This window comes from Cyanistes caeruleus, chromosome Z (genome assembly GCF_971803275.1).
Source record: "Cyanistes caeruleus chromosome Z, bCyaCae1.hap1.1, whole genome shotgun sequence".
Classification (NCBI taxonomy): domain Eukaryota; kingdom Metazoa; phylum Chordata; class Aves; order Passeriformes; family Paridae; genus Cyanistes; species Cyanistes caeruleus.
The window spans coordinates 53,275,296-53,293,138 of NC_141732.1; the positions used below are offsets into that span (position 1 = coordinate 53,275,296).

Genomic DNA, 17,843 nt, shown 5'->3' on the forward strand with positions numbered 1-17,843 from the left:
TTTTTCTTTCAGAATAATTATTTCAATGTTTGTGGGTTGGTTTCTGACTATCATTTAGCCTTGTAGTAGCTTTTTAATAGAAATATTAATTGCAACCCAACTTCACATCGGTGACAAGGCAATTCATCCCATAAATCCATACCACTTGCAGAATATTGTAGTTGTAAAGACATGGTCTTTAAACCAGGTTATTGAAACCACTGCAAGTCTGGCAATCTCTGTTCCTTTTTCTGCTTGGTTTATGTCTCTTGAAGATGTCAAATGACAAACTGCTGTAATGATTTTCAAAATGATGCTTTTTAAATCTCATTGGTTTTGTGTATAGGATACAAGTCTGTATATTGTCATTTTATACAGATTGGCATCCAGATAAAGATTTTTTAGTTGTTGAAGAAGCCACTTTGTGAATGTGACACAGAGCAAAGTTATTTTAAAAATTTTTCCTTGAAACTACAGTGGCATAAAAGCAAACTTTAGAATCTTGAGAAATTTTGGTGAATTTTCTTGTTTTCTCAAAATATGGAATTGTCCAATCAGTGATCACACCTGAATGTCTTGAGTAAACTCGGAAACCAGGGTAGTTCATTGTTTGGTCATGTGACTGGTTCAGAAGTTCTTCAGAAAGTCGGTGTTCTTACTGCGTCTTTTATTACAATCTCAGCTGAACTAAACACATTAAATGAAAATGGTATGTAAAAGTAATGCAAAGAAAATGTAATTAATTGCTTAGAGTATTTCTTGAAATGATGTTTTTATGCAGGTCTATTAAAATGTGCATAAATGTGATTTCCCACCTTTTGCAGATGAAGACAATGAAGTTTGGAGTTCTCATACCAATGTGGAAGAACTGGGAATAGAATTCTTGGTCTCCCGACTCCTTCCAGCATCCCATCTGTAATTAAAGGTTAGACACCTAGATTACTGCTTTATCTTCCCCTATTACCACTTTTTACAATCAAGGAAATATTTGGAAAATGCAATTGTTTTAAAGAATCTGAGCAGCATTGACAAACAGAATTTATAAAAATTAAATAGCAAAGGGGAGCTGTTGTGTTCTGCTTACGGTGAGGGGCACAACAACTCCCCTGGGCCCTGGAGTCTCGGACCCCAGCCAACCACTAATGACCAACAGGAAAGGACGACCACAGAATGGTCTTGGTTTAGCAAAACCCAGGATCTTTTATTAAACCAGGGACCAGACAAGAACAAGGCTAGAGTTAAAGGTTTTATCTGCCAGGGTATGGGTAGAGTTTGCGATCAGGGTCCAATAGTGAGAGGAGCAGTAGACTGCAAAGGGCTGGGTCAAGGAGGACAACCAATGGGAAGAACTAAGATGGGGACACTGCAGTAGAATTTAAACCAATGAGGGTACAGGAAACAAAGAACATTCTGGGGCTATTCCTTATCTGCCAAAATGGGGTGGAGTGTCTTTTCCCGGGCTTGCAGGGGCACGCCCCATAGGGTCTATGGGTTGATGGGAATCTTCTTTAAGCCATGCCCCTCACCTGGTGCTGTCTGTCTAGGTAGAATCCCCGCCTCCTAGGGCGGGGGCACTCCACAGCAAGCAAGATGGTAAAGAAACAGCTGTGGTTTGTGTGATTGTCTTCAGGCTTTAGAACTTTGCTTGTCAGTGCCCATGTCATAAAAACAAGACAATAGACTCATTTATTTAGTTGTTCATATTGATTCCATCTCAAGTATAAATACACGAGAATGAATAAACAAGTATAAAGTCAGATTCTTCTGTTGTTGCCATCTGGTGCCAGCATATACACTGAGACCTGTCCTTGTAACCTGCTTTTATTTGTAGAATCATTGCTCATTCTTTTTTTATATAACATGCACCAGTGAAATTGAATAACACAGATGAATTAGTGACTGGAATTACTATGTAGCCACAGGGTGTCTTCCCTATTACACAATGGAAGAGTAATATCATGATGGATTCCATTTACACAATATAAAAAGCAGGTATTTTTAGTATCATAATCAATTCTAGATACTAGGAAGGAGGAATTGCTTGTGTCTATTTTTAAAAAACATTGACGATTCATACTAGCAACACACCAATACTAAAATTACAATAATTTGTTTGAGGCTTGTCTGGACAGTATTCTACAGCTCAACTACATGTTATGCTTTCAAAATATTGTTCTTGCCAGTAGTGTGCTTTTTGTAATATGATCATAGAAGAACAAAAAGTGGGAGAGGCCTGTCTGTAGTATTTGCCTCCTCCAAGGCCTAAGAAATTAATGGAAAACCAATACTTTTTTTAAAAGAGAGCCCATGTCTGAAATTAAATTTCTTACTTACACGAAATGCAAGTGATGTGGCTGGTGCAGCAGTCCTGTCCTTGTATTAGCTGTACCTTGGACTGGACATTTCACTCACTATAGTGGCCAGTAGAGAATGCTTAGTGGAAAGAATTATGAAACAGATCCAGTATGAGTTAATTTTCCCAGTATGTATACACAGCCTACAGTATAACATTAATTCCAGGAGGATTGTGTGAACTCAGCCTGAGCTTATCTGTGACATGAAATAGCAGATTTTGCAGCCAAAGAATCAGGTACTGGAAAAACATGAGCAGTAATTCAGTGACACAGAGCAGAAAAACCAGTAATATAAAAGCATAAAACTTCTTCTCCAGTATAAGAAGTGATAGGAGAGGTACATGAATCCTGTTAAACAGCAGAAGGTTTGAATGAGGAGTTGACTGAAATTGTTGCTGGGGAAAAAAATCCAGGAAGTAAAGATCATGTGGGCTGCATATCCTTGGAATTATGAATGTAAGAAAGACAAGTTTTTTAAATCTGTGTTGATACCTAAAATGTTCAGGTTGAGTTTCCTGGAGATAGAGAAATAGGAGTAATTTATAGGAAGATAGACATCTGACCCCTTTTAATCCTTGCAAGGATTTCTCTACAGCATATTTATGTCGGAATATTCACACTTGCCATATGATTTTTTTTGTTTTAATGCAAATTCTGAAGCAGTTCTAAGGCTTTTCTTTTTTATGGCATCCAGATGACAAAATTCCTCCTGCAAACAACTGCAGACTCAAATCTAGTACTGAACTGTGTCTAAAAAAAGGGCCACTCTTTTGCTCCAGAATGTCAGGAGCAGTGAGGTTTACATGGCGCTGTGGAAAAATAGAAGTAAATTACTTTTGCCAAGGTGAGTGTGAAAGGACAAATTGATAGAACTTGGAAGACAGCATATTTTTCTTAAGAAAATTATTTTCAACAAAAGTAAGTCAGATCTGTCCCCTTATAGCTACAAGATGATAAAAGAACTGTGAACAAGGAAGTCTGCTTTTCTGTGAATGCAGAGAACATTGCAAACATGCAGCAGAGAATTCTGTTTTTCCCATCCAGAGATGGAAGCTAGTGAAGTTGAAAAGACTTTACAGAATTAGTATTGACAGACTGTAGTATTTATATTAGGCCATCACTCTTTGTTTTGTACTGATTTGAACTCATGTGATGTATCTCTCAGTAAAGGAGCAAATAAAGCATGTGGTCCAAACATCTAATTGAGGCTATACTAAAATGGTTTGGAAATGTGAAGGTACATGTGCCAATTAAGCATTGTTCAGATTTTCACCCATGGGAATCTACCAAGAGTGAAGTTTGCAGCTATCCCATGTGAAGAGCCTTCTGGGGAAACAAGGCAATAACTGTGACATTTAATGTCAATAGTATTTGTGACATTTAATGTCAATACTGTTTCAACAATAGATTATACATTCTGCCTTTTTTACTCTAATTAAATTTGGGCCAGTAGTCTCTGGTTCTTTTTTTGATGAATGTATGTCATAGAATCACAGAAGCAGAGAATGGGTCAGGTTGGAAGGAACCACAGCCAGGTCACCTGGTCCAATATCCCTGCTCAAGCAGGATCATCCCAGAGCACATACACATTGCTCCAGAATGGTTCTTGACTATTTCCAGTGAGGGAGACTCCACAACCTCTCTGGACAACCTGTTCCAGTGTGAGGGATGTGATTCAGTGGAATTTGAGAGATGGCTCATGGTGGGTGAGGATGAGATGGATGAGCCTTTCTTCTTCATATTGCTGTGAGCACATGGCAGTTAGGAACACCACTACCCCTAAAAATGTAGTCTTTTGTATTGGTACCAGAGTAGAATCTAGAAGAACTACATTTTGGCAGCAAGGGAAGGAATAATTCATTCTTTTCTTTAGAAATCTAAGGCTGCTGCCATTGAGCCAAGGACTTTTTGCTTAAAGGAAGTAAAGTAAAAATTTGAGGTTCTCTAAGGATGCAAAACATAGAGGGTCAATTCCAAAAAGTGCACAAGTGCTGGATTTTAGCTGGCAGCTTATATGGGATGTGTAGATAATACCTGTAGATAGCTTTTCAAACTTTATATTGCTGCTAGTTTACCTTTATTACTGCATTTAAAGTTCAGTGCAGATATGTGACCAAAAGACAACATTGGAAATTTTCAAGCACTTTTCAGCTCTAATGGGCAGTAAAATATGTTTAATTAAATGGCATGAACACACAACAACCTTTCAACCTTGTTGCACAATTTAATATGCAGTCAACAGAAATGTACAAGTGCATAAATGCTACTTCTCCAAAGACAAAGAAGCTCATTAACCTTTTCCTTTACATAAGATGTAAAAAGAAGTTTGCTTTTAAAGGCAGAAAAATGTACTCACATCATGTGAGAGAACACCAACAGAGTAATGGGTATGCTACCAGTATTAGACAAAAACACGAATCAAAGTATTTCATTGAAAAATTACAATCAATATGACTAATACTAATACAGTTGTTAGGGCCAAGATAATATACATACATCCCCAGCTGCAGCAGGAGTTAAGCCAAAGGACATTGCTGAGGTGAGTATCACTGGATTCTCCTAGCAACCAGCTGCAAATGCCAATTATTTACAATAGACTAGTGAGACGCTAAAAAAGCAAGTGCTTCCTATGAAGAGTTTGTGGTACTCTCTTTTATGATGACTGTCTGACATGGGTAGACTATACCCTTTGGCTCTTGGCTCAAGAGACTGTTTTGCTACATGGTGGAGTATGCCAGGAAGATTGAACTCATCAGGACCTGCTGCATTTTACCTTTGCTCAATAGCTTTCAAGGCTACGTTAGGGCTTGTAACTGCATTAGAAAGTAGATGATCCGACAGGATCATACCAGAAATCCAAACATAGACAGTGTAACTGCTATTGCCATTCTAATTTATAATCTGACCAAAACATGCTATATTAGCAAGGGTTCTGTTCTTGAAGTATTTCTTGCATCTACAGAAGGGTTTTATGCATAGCTATGGAGAAGTTCCTAAGGTCCTATTGTACAGATAAGAATTAATAGCAGTGCGTCCGCTGCTCTGATAGTGCAGATAAGAAGCAAGCAGAGCTTTATTCTCCAGCTATGACCAGCCACCTCTTCTTCAGTATCCTGGAGGAAAACTCAAATTGCCTGTGAATTTTTTCATTAGCTTTTTTGATGGAAGAAAATGAAGCAAACATCACGTTTGTTCAAAATTATAGTTGTAATAGAAAGCATCTAATAGCAGGCTGATTGCAAAGAGGGTAAAAACCAGAGAAGCAGAAGGTCTTTGACTTTTGCATGGTCTCTATTACATACATGACCAAATTAAAGAAATTATGAATCTAAATTTTGGTGACCAGTTACCATTCTAGGGCGATACAACTGTCTAATCTGAAAGACTTTCCAGGAAGGTTGAACACCCTGTACCATGCTCTCCATGTATGGTAGTTAAAAAATTTCAGTGCTTTTCTTTTTAAAGGAACAGATGTCCTTGAATGTTTTAACTAGTATTTTGTAAACTGCGGTGTTATTGAGTGTAATACAAAAGTACCAGTTCTTGCATCATGCATCTTTGGCAATTACAGATCTCTTGTTTTCAAGGTCTGATCTTGTATCAGTGTTTTTTTTTAATGTGTCAGCAGTCAGGCTCTGCCATGTGCCATCACTGGATATAGAGCCAGATTTGAAAAACGGAATTAGAATGGCATTAAGAATGAGTGATGAAGTTTACAACTGTTTGAGTGCTTTGTGAAGCTGTATTTCAGGCTTTTATTTTAATGCACTTTAATCTGAGACCACTGTCTTAACTATGTCTATAAAGCAAAAATACTGCTTTCACCAGTAGAAAAAAGGAGAGGACTTTCTGAAAACTAAGGATAGGTTTCCAAGAGGGCTTATCTATCCTTCAAGTATCTATAAGTTCAGCTGAAAGTTGAATTGTTCCAGTTCTGGCTGCTGAGGAGTTTTACAAGGTTCCACAAAGAAATTTATATTTCTACTTCATCAGTGTTAACTTCCTCATGAGCTTTTGCAACATCTGGTAATATATTTAATTCTACACAATTAACATTACTAAAAATGTGTGTAATCAAGTAAAGCTTTTTGAACTCTAAGCACTTCTTCTTCATAGTAAATAATATCTATTAATTTTTTTAATTGATTTTTTTCTCAGACATAAGGAAATATGTCTGCATATTTCACTTCTATTCCGCTGTAGCACTACATAGTCTTTTGAAGGGATTTTTAAGAGCCTTTGCTCTGCCCCAGAGCAAAGAAATGCAGAGTACTGAGTTGCTAAAGATATCAGCCCCAAGCTTTAGCTTTTACCAGTCCCGCAAGAAAATTAGTCAGCCATTGTGTTCTACATCTCTAGTGCTTACTAGCTATAAGATAGCATTTTTTATGTTCTGTGTATTCTTCTTTCTGTTGCTAAACAATTCCAGATATTTTTTTTCCTGTCAGGGTGGATATTGGAAATGACACAGTTAAGACAGCTTTTTAGGTTAAAATACATCTCTAAGTTTTTAAATAAATAGATGAACTAAATTTATAAAAACATATGGATGGATTGTAACATTTCACAGCAATTACTGATACTTATTAACTTCCAACAATTTTACTAATCTATTCAAACATTTTTATTACAAAAAAAAGTTTCAAAAAACTGTCTTAAACTCCATATATGTTGATACATATGTAAGGTAAATAACTGTGCCTTGTGTTGAAAACTTTTTTTGAAAACGTGATGCTTGTATTTGTGTATTTGATGACAAGGAACTAAATTCTTTACTAATAGCAGTTAATAATTGCTTTATGAGATGAGTTCTCTTCTGTAACTACTTTTGGTTTTAGTGAATGTTGCACCATTTTAGCTGCCTTCTGCTGTGAGATATCAAGCCTTGTGCATAAATGTATTGATCTGCACATAATCTTAAGTAGTAATCTGGCAAGCAAGGAGTAACAAAAAGGCTGAGTAAACACTAACTATCAAATGTATGTAGCCAATTAATGCATATCAAAATTCTTCATTTTTTATTACCACTAGTGTTCTCGCGAGCTTGGAAAATTAACATCTAGGAGTCTGTTGTCTTTGGTAATATGTAAGAAACATGGTTTTCATGCATTTTCCTACATAGTTTCATCATATTAGAAAGAAATTACTTGTAAATCTTCATATTTGCAAAGTTCTTTTGCTCTCTCTAACTGCCACAAGGAAATGGAAGGCAATGTCATTGTATCCATTCACTGTATGAAATATTACGGACTGCAAGCAGAAACTCCTAGATTGCTTAGACCAATTGTGTTTTATAAGGACTTAATTCATTATAGTTACATAAACAAGTGATGTAAGGTAAAAGTGTGTTGTGAAACATAGTCACTTTTTGGAAGTTAATTTTGAAACTGCTGGTGAGGAAAACAGTCTGTAAGGAGTCATGTAGTCAAATGGTTCATTTTGTGACAGATTCTTTTACATTACATTCTAAGGAATAGTTGGAGGGGGTTTTGCTGTGTTTTTTTTTTTTTGGTGTGTTTATTTTTGTTTGTTGTTTTGGTTTGGTTTTGGGGGGTATTATTTTTTAAAGAAAGGGAAACTAAATGAAGAAGATGAAAACAAAGGTGCCATCACTTTTTACTGTGATTGATACTGAATAGTGTGTGATTATGCATCTATGTAGACCTATGAAGGATTCAAGATGACCAGACCATAATGAATTAATCTGACTGCAAGAAGTGAAAAGCTTAAAACAAAAGCGCATTCAGTTTATTAAGGCATTTCAATGACCACTTCTGTAAATTAAGCGGGAACACTTTTCAGCCACTGCTAGTGCAGATGTGTTTTCTTTTGTAAGATTTTAGCTTTAAGAAAGTTAAGCGTATACAGGAAATAAAGAGTGAGCATGAAAATATGGAATCAGTATGCTTAAGTTTTCAAATTTCATGTTGTCATGGTGAATAAGGTGGTGGTGATGGATCTGCAGCAATTTTGTCATAAGCTGGTGGAGCATCAGGTACCTATGGTAAGGAAAATGGGTGTGAAAGATCAAAAAAAATTCCAATTGAGTTACAAGAAAAATGACAAGAAAATTATATTGAGCACAGAGCAAGCTATTTACCACCATATTAGATAGAGTTCTATGACTTAAAGAAGCTGAGCTCCTTCATTGTGTCTATTTTATAAGGTTACTTTTTTGGTAGTATGTTTTCTAGTTTCGTGTCAGATTCACTTTATTGCTACTGTTCATCCAAAGAGAGAATTTTTGGTGTTATAAAGGCAGGAATATTTTTCTTATATATATGGGGTGTTTTTAGATTGATAATTCAGACAAATACTGAAGCTTTTCTTTAAGAGTCTTGATGCAGGCGTGTTGTCTTATTTCTAGTGGTAAAAATTTGAGTAGCTTATTTAAAATTGTTCAAAGTTAGCTTCTTCTCGATTCTAAAGCAATTTAAACACACCCATTTATATATACTTATCACTTAATTTACCTTTTTGAAAATTGAAAGTTTGAATGTTCATCTTTCCATAATGATTAGAAGAGCTAACACACTGAAGTTTTATAACGTTCCCTGATAATGCTTGTCAGATTATAGTATACCAGACACAATCCATTTGTTTGTCAGAATGGCAGAAAATCAATTAGGGAGATGTTTGGGCTTTTTCAGTATATTTCAGCATTCAGGTGTTGCATCATTCTAATAGAATGCAAAACAATTACAATTTAAGAATAAATGTAGATTGCAGACAGTCACTTTTAAAATAAGCATTCTAAATAGTAGATTTAATTAAAAAAAAAAAAAAAGTTACAGTACTAATTTTTCTAAATACTACTTTTTAAGTTGATATTGAGGTACTGAAGACTCCAGGTATGAAAGAATACACCAAGGGAGAAATCATCAAGTGCTTGTTTAACAGTATAATCTCACCATGTCTTACTCAGTTTTATGTGAGATCTTGATTTCAACTTACCACAGAATTAAAATCTCTGTAGTCCTGCAGAGCCATTTTGCAGTCCAGTATTTCTCCCTCACCTACCACATTTCGTATTGTGCTCATACTAGAGCCTTTGCTCTGTGACGGATCATAAAGAAATATAGAGAAGGTGAAAGGAAGAAGAGACTGTTAAGTTGGAGCCAAATTGACAACACATATACAGAATGTATTAGAATCTGGGAATAAACACAATGCAAGTAAGGAAGATACCTTAGCTAACACTTTTTGCTGTGTCTGCTGAGACATATGCTCTCTCTCCTGTGTAATCCAATTAGATTGCCGGAAAAATAAGTATCACATTTTTTAGGTCCCAGACTGATGCAGAAACTGACATCTCATGTATCTGAATGCCTCCTCTTTTTTATGCCACCCATTTCTTTCCTTAATCCCCAACCTTTTTGTTTTCCATTTTGTCAACATTTCTTTTGTACACATTCTGTACCAGTTCTCCCCTAGCAAAAATAGCCTAAGAAAAATACGATCTTCAAAACCAGAAAGTAGCAATCTGTGATTAGAAGTAGTTAAAAAACAGATTATGCTTTTTGCCAGGATATACAAAGAAGGCATTTGGTTTGATTTGTGAAGGGTTTTTTTTAGAATTACCTTCATTTTTGAAACATTTTACTAAGAAAGTTCATGTTTTAGGTATTCTGCCAGGTGATATGTGTATTGGATAGATAACTGGATAGGACAGAGTTACCAGAAACAGCAAGAAAGTAGACTTGCTGACTTACATGAGAGCTTTGCTGGGTTTTTCAGTCCCAAATAGTTACTTATATCTTCTTAAAATATTAGGATAACAAAATGATAATGTAAAACGTATGTTTGGATAAACCTTTGTCCTGGTTTCAGCTGGAGTAGAGTTAATTTTATTTTAAACAGCTGGTACAGTGTTTTGTTTTGGATTCATTATGAGGCTAATGCTGATAACACAATGATGATTTGTTTTTCGTTCAGTAGCTCTTGCTCTAAGTCAAGTGGCTCATGTTCTGCCACAGAATGGGTGCACTTGAAACTGGGAGGGCTCATGGCTGGGACACCTGACCTGGACTAGCCAAAGGAATATTCCACACCAGAGAACATCAGGCTCAGTATATAAAGAATGGATTTGGGAAGGGCTGATTGCTGCTCAGGAATGAGATTAATATCAGTTGGGGTGGTGAGATACTGTATTATCAATCACTTGATCCTTTGGGGTTTTACTCCTCTCCTTCTCTCCTTTTCATTATTATGATTAGTAGTAGTAGATTATTATATTTTGTTTCAATTATTCATTTGTTCTTATCTCAACCCATGAAGTTCACCTTTTCTTTCCAATTCTCCTCCACGTTAGGGTGGCAGTGGGAAGTAAGCAAGTGTCTACATAGTGATTAATTGCTGTCTGGGGTTAAACCATAACAAGCTTTCACTTTAAAGAATTAAAAATACCTCCCTTTCATAGGAGAGGGAGCAAAACTTCAAAAATAAAGCTTTGGGACTTCAACAACAGATGTTATGAGAAGGACTGTACCTTTTTAAAAAATATTTTTGAAGAAGATACAAATGGAAGTATTTTTAAAGTAGTCTTTAGAAAACAAATCTCAAACCCATCCCAATTCTTTTTGTAAATCCTAAAACTGTAAGTCAAATTTTATATGGATGAAGCACACATCACCCATATTTACCTACTTGTCAGTTATTTTCCTTCTCTGCTTCCTTGATTTACTCTAATCATATCTAACCTTATTTAGGGGTAAATCTGATGAACAGTGAATATATTACTTTTATTTAAATGAAAGGACACAGAATGTTTCTATATTTTGTGTAAATATAAATAGAAATTTAACTTTTTTTACTGATGTGTTGTGCAAAGTTGGGCAACTGGTTTCATGTCCCTTTGCTTTGGATTCCTCTTACCCCTTTGTCTGACTTGCAAGTTCTTTTTAATCAGGTAGTGTTTCATATTGTGTGGTTTTGTCTGTGACACGTCAGTGTAGATACTGCCTGAGATAATGACATCCTCTATAGATTTGATGGTTTTCTCTGTATTAATATAATGCAAACCAAGGTAATATGTTGTCAATATAATAGCATGAGAGAAAATGAGCTGCCACACTTACCCGCAGACTTCTGTAGCCACTACGTCTTTTGTAATACCAGCAGCCAAAGGCAAGTAAAATTGCCAGCACCAAAATGAAAAGTCCAATACCCAGAGCTCTGTTGGGAAAACAAAACAAAATAATTTGCACCACAACCAGATGCATCCTCCTGGGAGCAAGAATGGTTAGATCAAAACTTTGTGTCATTGTCCTTTTAGCAGAGGAAGGTATGGAGCAGAATTTACCATAGAGAATAGGCAAAGTATCAATAACTTCAGCAAGTTTATTTAGATTTAGTTGTTAGCTAATTTCTCTATCAAATTCTGAAACATATTTAAGATGTATTTCTTTGAAAATAATTATCTACCAGTGACTACTGATTCCAAAAACACCTGTTTACCTGTCTGTAAATCTAGCAAATCACAGCATTGTGATACTGCAAGTGAATGTGAAATAAATTAAATGCGGCATCGTCAATGATGCACCTCATGTTTATTTGCTAAATTTCTCTAGGTAGCAAGTACTTAAAATGTATCCTAATTGCATCATATTGCAACAACTTCTAATGATGGAAGGGTCTTTTGATGCATATAAAACACATTACAACCTTAAAACATGCCTAAGAAACTTTGAGTTATTCATAAAGAGCTCCATAAAGATTTAGTTCTTGCATGACATACTAGGCACAGTATTGGTGTCACTGTGTTGTTTTAGGGAAAGTATGCTTTGCAAACTGTGCTGTAAAACATCCTTCCTGCTGCTCACTGAGGACTTGGCAGAAGCAGCACAGTTCCACTCCATGTCAAAAAGCAAGCTGACAGAGTAATTTCAAATTTCCTGATCACAAAACCCCTTCCTTTAGTGTCAATATCCTCCCTGTTGAGACATATCAAATTCATTCTTTTATTTGTTCTTTACCTGTTCAGGAACAGAAGAATATGTGGAATGATTAAAGATGAAAGAGCATGGTGGAAAAAATTACTCTGTGAATCAGGATGAACACTCTAACACACTTCTGTATATCTTATGCCTAGTTGCCTAGGAATTACCCCAAGCTTTTCCAGTGGGACTGAGTTGTGGCATATGTGACTTATCAGAGAGCTTTTATATCTATTTGCTGTCATTTTCACTGACCCCAAGTCTCATGAAGGAGTATTTCCTTGTGAACTAAAAAGCCTGAAAGGAGATGCGAACAGATTTGTGTGACAGAACTGGCTGCCTTTTTGTCTGAACTTCCTGTGTGCTATTTGAAGCATGAAACCCCTTGGAGACAAAGGGATTTTCTTTTTCCCAAGTATGTGGATCTTTTAAGTCTCCTGCCCCTTGAAGACTCTGTGTGGTCAGCGGGTCAGATTGTGTTCTTAACCCAAGAACAGAGCTCCCAGCACTCAGTTTCTGATGCAAGTTGTGAGATTGCTCCGCTGGTTTTGCTACTCTTGCCAGCGCAATTGAAACTTGGAGGGACTACTTCTCCAGGCAACTGGTACCCTCTCTACATTTTTAGACTTTCTGCATGTCATATGTTGTGTTGTTTAAGCTGTCCATTAGCCTGTATACCCCCAGAATGTGTGTCATTTCTAGAGCTGGTACTTCTGACTGCACATTTGCCATTTAATTACTTCCCTTACTACTCAGAGGCTGGTATGGAATGTGTGTATACAATTTCTTGCAATTCCAGTTACAGCTGAAGTTGTGCTGCTAGGAATCTGGGCTTATACCTAGAATACTTCTGGTAGGGGAAGGATAGTGTCACTTTTGCATATCTAGAAAAACTACTTACATTTTCAACCACTAGAACTCACAGCAGTTAGAGGTAAGCATGCTTAGTTTCAAGTGCTGAAACATGACTAGCCAGGTTTTTTTGGGTTTGTTTGTTTGTTTTCTTTTTTTTGAAAAACTGAACTGCTTTGGATGGCCTATTAGGGAGCTTTCCCTTTTGTTAATTCTTTTTCCAGAGCTGATGGAGGAGCAACTATCTTGTAGTATGAGTGTTTGCAATAAGTCATTAAGTTTGGGGCCCAGGAAGCCAGCACCAGCAGCACAATTCACATACAGATATCCCAAGCACACTGGAATTAGTTATGTGATAAAACATCACCAGTTGGCTGGTGTCTCTAATAATCCCAGACCAAACATATTTTATTGTAATTCAAAGATAAAAAATAGTTGCCAGAAACAATTAGGAGTCACATTTGTATGGCACTGATGTATTTTGGTTTTTTTTAACCATTTTTCTGGGGGTTTTCCCCCTTTCTTTCATTCAAAGAACAATGTCCCTTTGAGATTCCTAAGAGAGGTCTGGGAATCTAGAGATTTAGTATACAGATCACCTTGCAACAGGCTCAAAAGTGAATTCTAAATAAGCCTCTAAATAAACCTGGTAAAGGCTAATGACTTGTGATCATATGATTTAACTCTAGATTCTTGAATTCTGCAATTCTGATTTTTCTTAATATTGAGGGCTCTCTAAGATTGCACTGTGACAAACATTAGAACTATAAGACAGTCAAAAGGCACTCTATCTATATACAATGGTGACCTTTTTTGAAACAATTTTCTGTTTTTCTTTCAATGCAAATTCCTTCATCAGCTTACATACTAACATAGGTTTTGATTTATGCTTACTCTTCTGCTGCAAAATAGTTGTGTCCTTTCCCTCTGAAATGGTTGCCATCCATGTGGTTATATCTTCTGGGCATTTTGTGAGGCTCAAACCTACAGGGTAAAAACAGTGTGCCAGTGTGATAAACCTTTAAAGCATAAGGTTCTTTGTTTTAACAGGAGCATTTTAGAGAGGCAGGGTAAGCTGGTATCTTAAGAATCAAGTAGATCCATATACACACACAACTATCCCAATTTAAGAAAAAGCTCAAAACCATAACTATAGTCTACATATTGGTATCACCGCTGACATCAAGGTTTTTTCCACTGAGTGTAATAGAGTTTGCAGAATTTGATCTGTTTAGGTATCAAGTAATGGCAGACTTCTGAAGCAAAATCTAGAATATCGAAAAAAAGACAATTTACCTCGACAAGAAAAACAATTGAGTTTTCACAAAAGTTGTTTTTCTATTCAGTTATTTTCTGTAAACACTCAGGGGACAGGTTTTCTGCCACTGGAGACTCTCAGAGATCTGTTGAATTTCAGTTAGGAATACTGATTTATGTCTGCTGACAATAGAAACTCGAATGTATAGGGAATTTATATTACAATATTTATTTCCAGTCTTAAGGTGATAATAGCTGTCTGAACAGTTAAAAATCTACTCAACCCAATATACTGAAGAAGAAATCTACATGTAATCATGTTTCCATAATATGAAGAGCACAACAACAGCTCCTACTTGATAGTATCCATCTAATCTACCTATCCTATACAGGTAAATTATAAAACACAATGACTTTACTGAAGAAAATTCTAGCCAAGGAAAGAAAGCATCTTGAGTTCACTTAGAGATAGTCAAGCCTCTTCTAAAGCAAAATTTTTAAGCAAAACTGAAAATTTTGTGTAAAACAAGAAAATATAAATCTTACCTCCTTCAGACCTGTATTCTGTCTGCTAACTGAAGGCATATGCAGCTTTCTTTGACTTAGTCTGTTTTTTTCTCCTTTGATCTGTCCTCTTATGACTATCACGAGTTTAAATTCCTTTCAGTACAGCTTCTGAATGCATTAATTAGCATGAAAGGGGCACGGAGACAACTTCTCATTTTCTTCTGCATCCTGCCCTCTTAAAAAGCAGCAGACAAATCTATTATTTCTTGGTTAATTACATGTGCTCTGAGAGACAGCCCCTTTTTTACCTGCCCAATAAGTACAAGCTCCTAGAGTGGACAGACTGTTTCTAGATTCAAACATGTTATGGTCTAAGGCTGCTTATTTTGTTACAGAGGAATGGTATTTTTGCATGTACTTACTACAGCTTTTTAAATGCACACTTTTTTCACCATTTTAACATCTGCAAACTAGTATATGTGGACCAAAACTCATTGCCATGTGACAGAAGTGTCTTAGATTAAGGTAAATACAGTTTAATTCTATTCTGAGAAGCAAATACTGCAACAAAAAGAGGGTCTGTCCCATGGGCTGTAGAACTAATGAAGCCTGGCCCTTGCCTATGCTAACACTGTAGTAATTCCATTCCAAGGTCAGCCAAGAAATGGCAGTGTGTGATTGATTCAGAGGTCTGGGTGCTATGCTATACCAGCAGCTCGTTACTGCCAGAAGAGCAAGGAGATAAAAGACCCATGTTCTGCTTGTCATTTGTCCTAATGAATCATTAATCTGAGCCTCTCTGTCCCTCTACAGATTTTTTTAAGTTTAAAGGATTAAATAAGTTTTCACTTTTCTTTGAAGCGGTGCGCTAGGCTCTAAATATGGTGAAAATGACTGATAGACTCAAAAGAAAAGAGGGAAGAACAGATAGTGTGAGTGACCAACATTCGTTTAATTAGGAAGTGGGGTGAAAAATATTAACATTGATATTTTTTAGCTAGTGTAGGGCTGCTGCTGTATTTTTCCTAATTATGGTAAAAATCTGACCTGTCTTTATATATTTTTCCATGGTAGTGTCTAGTGACTGGACCAGAGGCAGTGAGCACAGTCTGAAACTCAAGCTGTGCTCACTGAACATCAGGAAACCTCTTTTTCTGTGAGGGTGACTGGGCACAGGCACAGATTACCCAGAGAGTTTGTTGAGTCTTCCCCATTGGAGATTTTCAAAAGCCATCTGGACACAATCACAGGCAGCCAGCTCCAAGTGGCTCTGCTGCAGCAGGGGGTTAGACCACAGGAACTCCAGAGGTGCCTCCCAAGCTCAGTCATTCTGTGATTAGTGCCAGAAGGATCTAGCTGGTTTTGCTAGACCCATTACAGTTTTTGCAGAGGGGGAAATAAAGGGTACAGGAAGAATGAAGAGTAAGGAGCATAAATTTGCTAATTTGGGCAAATTAACCCAGATTGACTCAATAGGAATTTCAAAGGTGAGAGAGCTGCAGGGAAGTTTATGTAAATATCAGTGTAAATATCAATACTATAAGTGTACACTATCACAGTCAAGTTCCCAAGAAACATGCCAGCCCTTGTGCACTCTGAAAATTTTGTAAAGTTCCTTATCAAATAATGTGTTTTCCTGAAGAAAAGCTTCACTTCTGGAAGCGGATGATAACTGAAGGATGCTGCTTGATCTTGTGAGAATAAAAACACTAATAAAGAAAATTCATGTGATTTCTTCGTATAGCAAAACCACTCTCTGACCCTTACTTGCCTCAAGTGATGTGCAGGGTAAAATATCAACTGCTTGAATATTATGTGTTCTGAATGAATCTCTTGTTAATAGTATAACAGGGAAAAAAATAACAACTTTGTCATGGATCTGTGGTGCCATCTGGAATGTAAATGCAGAATGCTGCTATTGAAGAGCTGGGTGGATGAGGAGGTGAAACACCACATCCTGTTTCTGTTCTCAAACTTTTTACAAAATCTTATTTCTCTGATGTAGTGCTGCTAACTCCATCAGTGTGAAGTTACTGAAATTGACATGGATTGCAAAGGTGTTACCTTTTCAAAGACAACTTTTAAGGCAAGAGGATGCAAGAGAAGTGCTTTGGAGAAACCCCTGAGTAACACAGGTTTTTTTCTGATAGCCAAACCTGTGGCAAATCCAGGACACTCTGATGAATCTTGGTGAAAGGTAGGAAGTGAATGCTTCTGGTGTAATAACAGGCCTGACCTTTGGAAAAGAATCACTCTTGGTTGGTTTTGTGCTGTTGAGATTGCTTCCATCTTTCTAGGACAAGATCCTTGGATTTTTATTAATTTACTTCCTTTAATTAATTGATAATTATTTTTCTCTGACATTTGAGGCTTCCTACAGCACACAGAGCAAAATAACACAAGTACCTTGACACCTGATTTAGTAAAGATTTTAGTTTTGTGTTTTATGGGAAATTCAGTGGAAATTCACAAGTATTTCACTGCTAAATTTACATTACCAGTAAGACAGTACAGTAAGAGAAAATAAGGAGTTCTATCCCTTTCAGTTTGTCCTGACAATCCTTGTCTCTCCATGGTTTGGGGACCTACTTCGAAGGAGGTATTGTCTGGCTTCCAGGCTGAAGAGTTCCACTATAATCTGTATTGGAAGGTTTTTGAAAAGAAGATATTCCTCAACTTGCTCCTACTTTGACTGCAGGCCCATCCAGGGAGCAACATATCCTGTACACTGTCAAGCACCATAAATATGTTCATCCTGAAAGCCTGATTCATGACAGAAGTTTCCTCCTCAAGTAACTTCCCAATGAAACTGTGGTCCTTGCTGTCAGACCCATCTCCCTCTGCTCCATCTTACAGTAAAGAAGGAATGGTAATCTTAATCCTGTAGAAACTGTGCCAAGAGGATGCCATGATTATAGTGGTGCTTTTTGTTTCTCCACCATGTTTTTCTGAACAAAAA

The 17,843-nt window shown here is 36.7% G+C and overlaps 3 protein-coding genes across 13 annotated transcripts in view; 1 reads left to right on the forward strand and 2 right to left on the reverse strand.

Annotated features, from left to right (window-relative positions):
* Window positions 1–15,119, reverse strand: MLANA (melan-A). 2 transcript variants are annotated; one of them, XM_086867955.1, is made up of 6 exons: window positions 14,924–15,119; window positions 14,015–14,104; window positions 11,411–11,507; window positions 9,288–9,389; window positions 2,314–2,412; window positions 1–892 (listed from the first exon to the last, which is right to left on the reverse strand). In XM_086867955.1, exons 2-5 carry the CDS (start codon window positions 14,086–14,088, stop codon window positions 2,359–2,361), a joined length of 327 nt encoding a protein of 108 aa, XP_086724081.1. In that variant the 5' UTR covers window positions 14,089–14,104; window positions 14,924–15,119; the 3' UTR covers window positions 1–892; window positions 2,314–2,358. The 2 variants fall into 2 exon arrangements, with proteins under 2 accessions (XP_086724081.1, XP_023799274.1); XM_023943506.2 differs by lacking the exons at window positions 1–892; window positions 2,314–2,412 and adding an exon at window positions 8,188–8,332 and having other exon boundaries at window positions 14,924–15,004.
* BRD10 (bromodomain containing 10) overlaps window positions 1–17,843 on the forward strand; it is a 79,320-nt gene that overhangs the window by 53,042 nt on the left and 8,435 nt on the right. For all 9 annotated transcript variants that reach the window (XR_015280357.1, XR_015280359.1, XR_015280360.1 and 6 more), the window contains one exon: window positions 804–904. The gene's annotated coding sequence lies outside the window, so the exon portion shown is untranslated. The remainder of the gene's footprint in view (window positions 1–803; window positions 905–17,843) is intronic.
* Window positions 15,032–17,843, reverse strand: part of LOC111940687 (monocarboxylate transporter 13-like) — a 27,557-nt gene continuing 24,745 nt past the window's right edge. For both annotated transcript variants that reach the window (XM_086867926.1, XM_023943504.2), the window contains one exon: window positions 15,032–15,119. In XM_086867926.1, the coding sequence (XP_086724052.1) occupies window positions 15,062–15,119 (58 nt within the window). In that variant the 3' untranslated portion in view covers window positions 15,032–15,061. The remainder of the gene's footprint in view (window positions 15,120–17,843) is intronic.

Excerpts from the sequence above, each read along its gene's own strand:
- MLANA (XM_023943506.2), bottom strand. The coding sequence starts at position 14,088 with ATGCCCAGAAGATATAACCACATGGATGGCAACCATTTCAGAGGGAAA. Across the intron at positions 11,508-14,014 it reads AACTATTTTGCAGCAGAAGA|AGCTCTGGGTATTGGACTTT; the intron begins GTAAGCATAAAT and ends TTTTCCCAACAG. Across the intron at positions 9,390-11,410 it reads GTGGCTACAGAAGTCTGCGG|AGCAAAGGCTCTAGTATGAG; the intron begins GTAAGTGTGGCA and ends GATCCGTCACAG.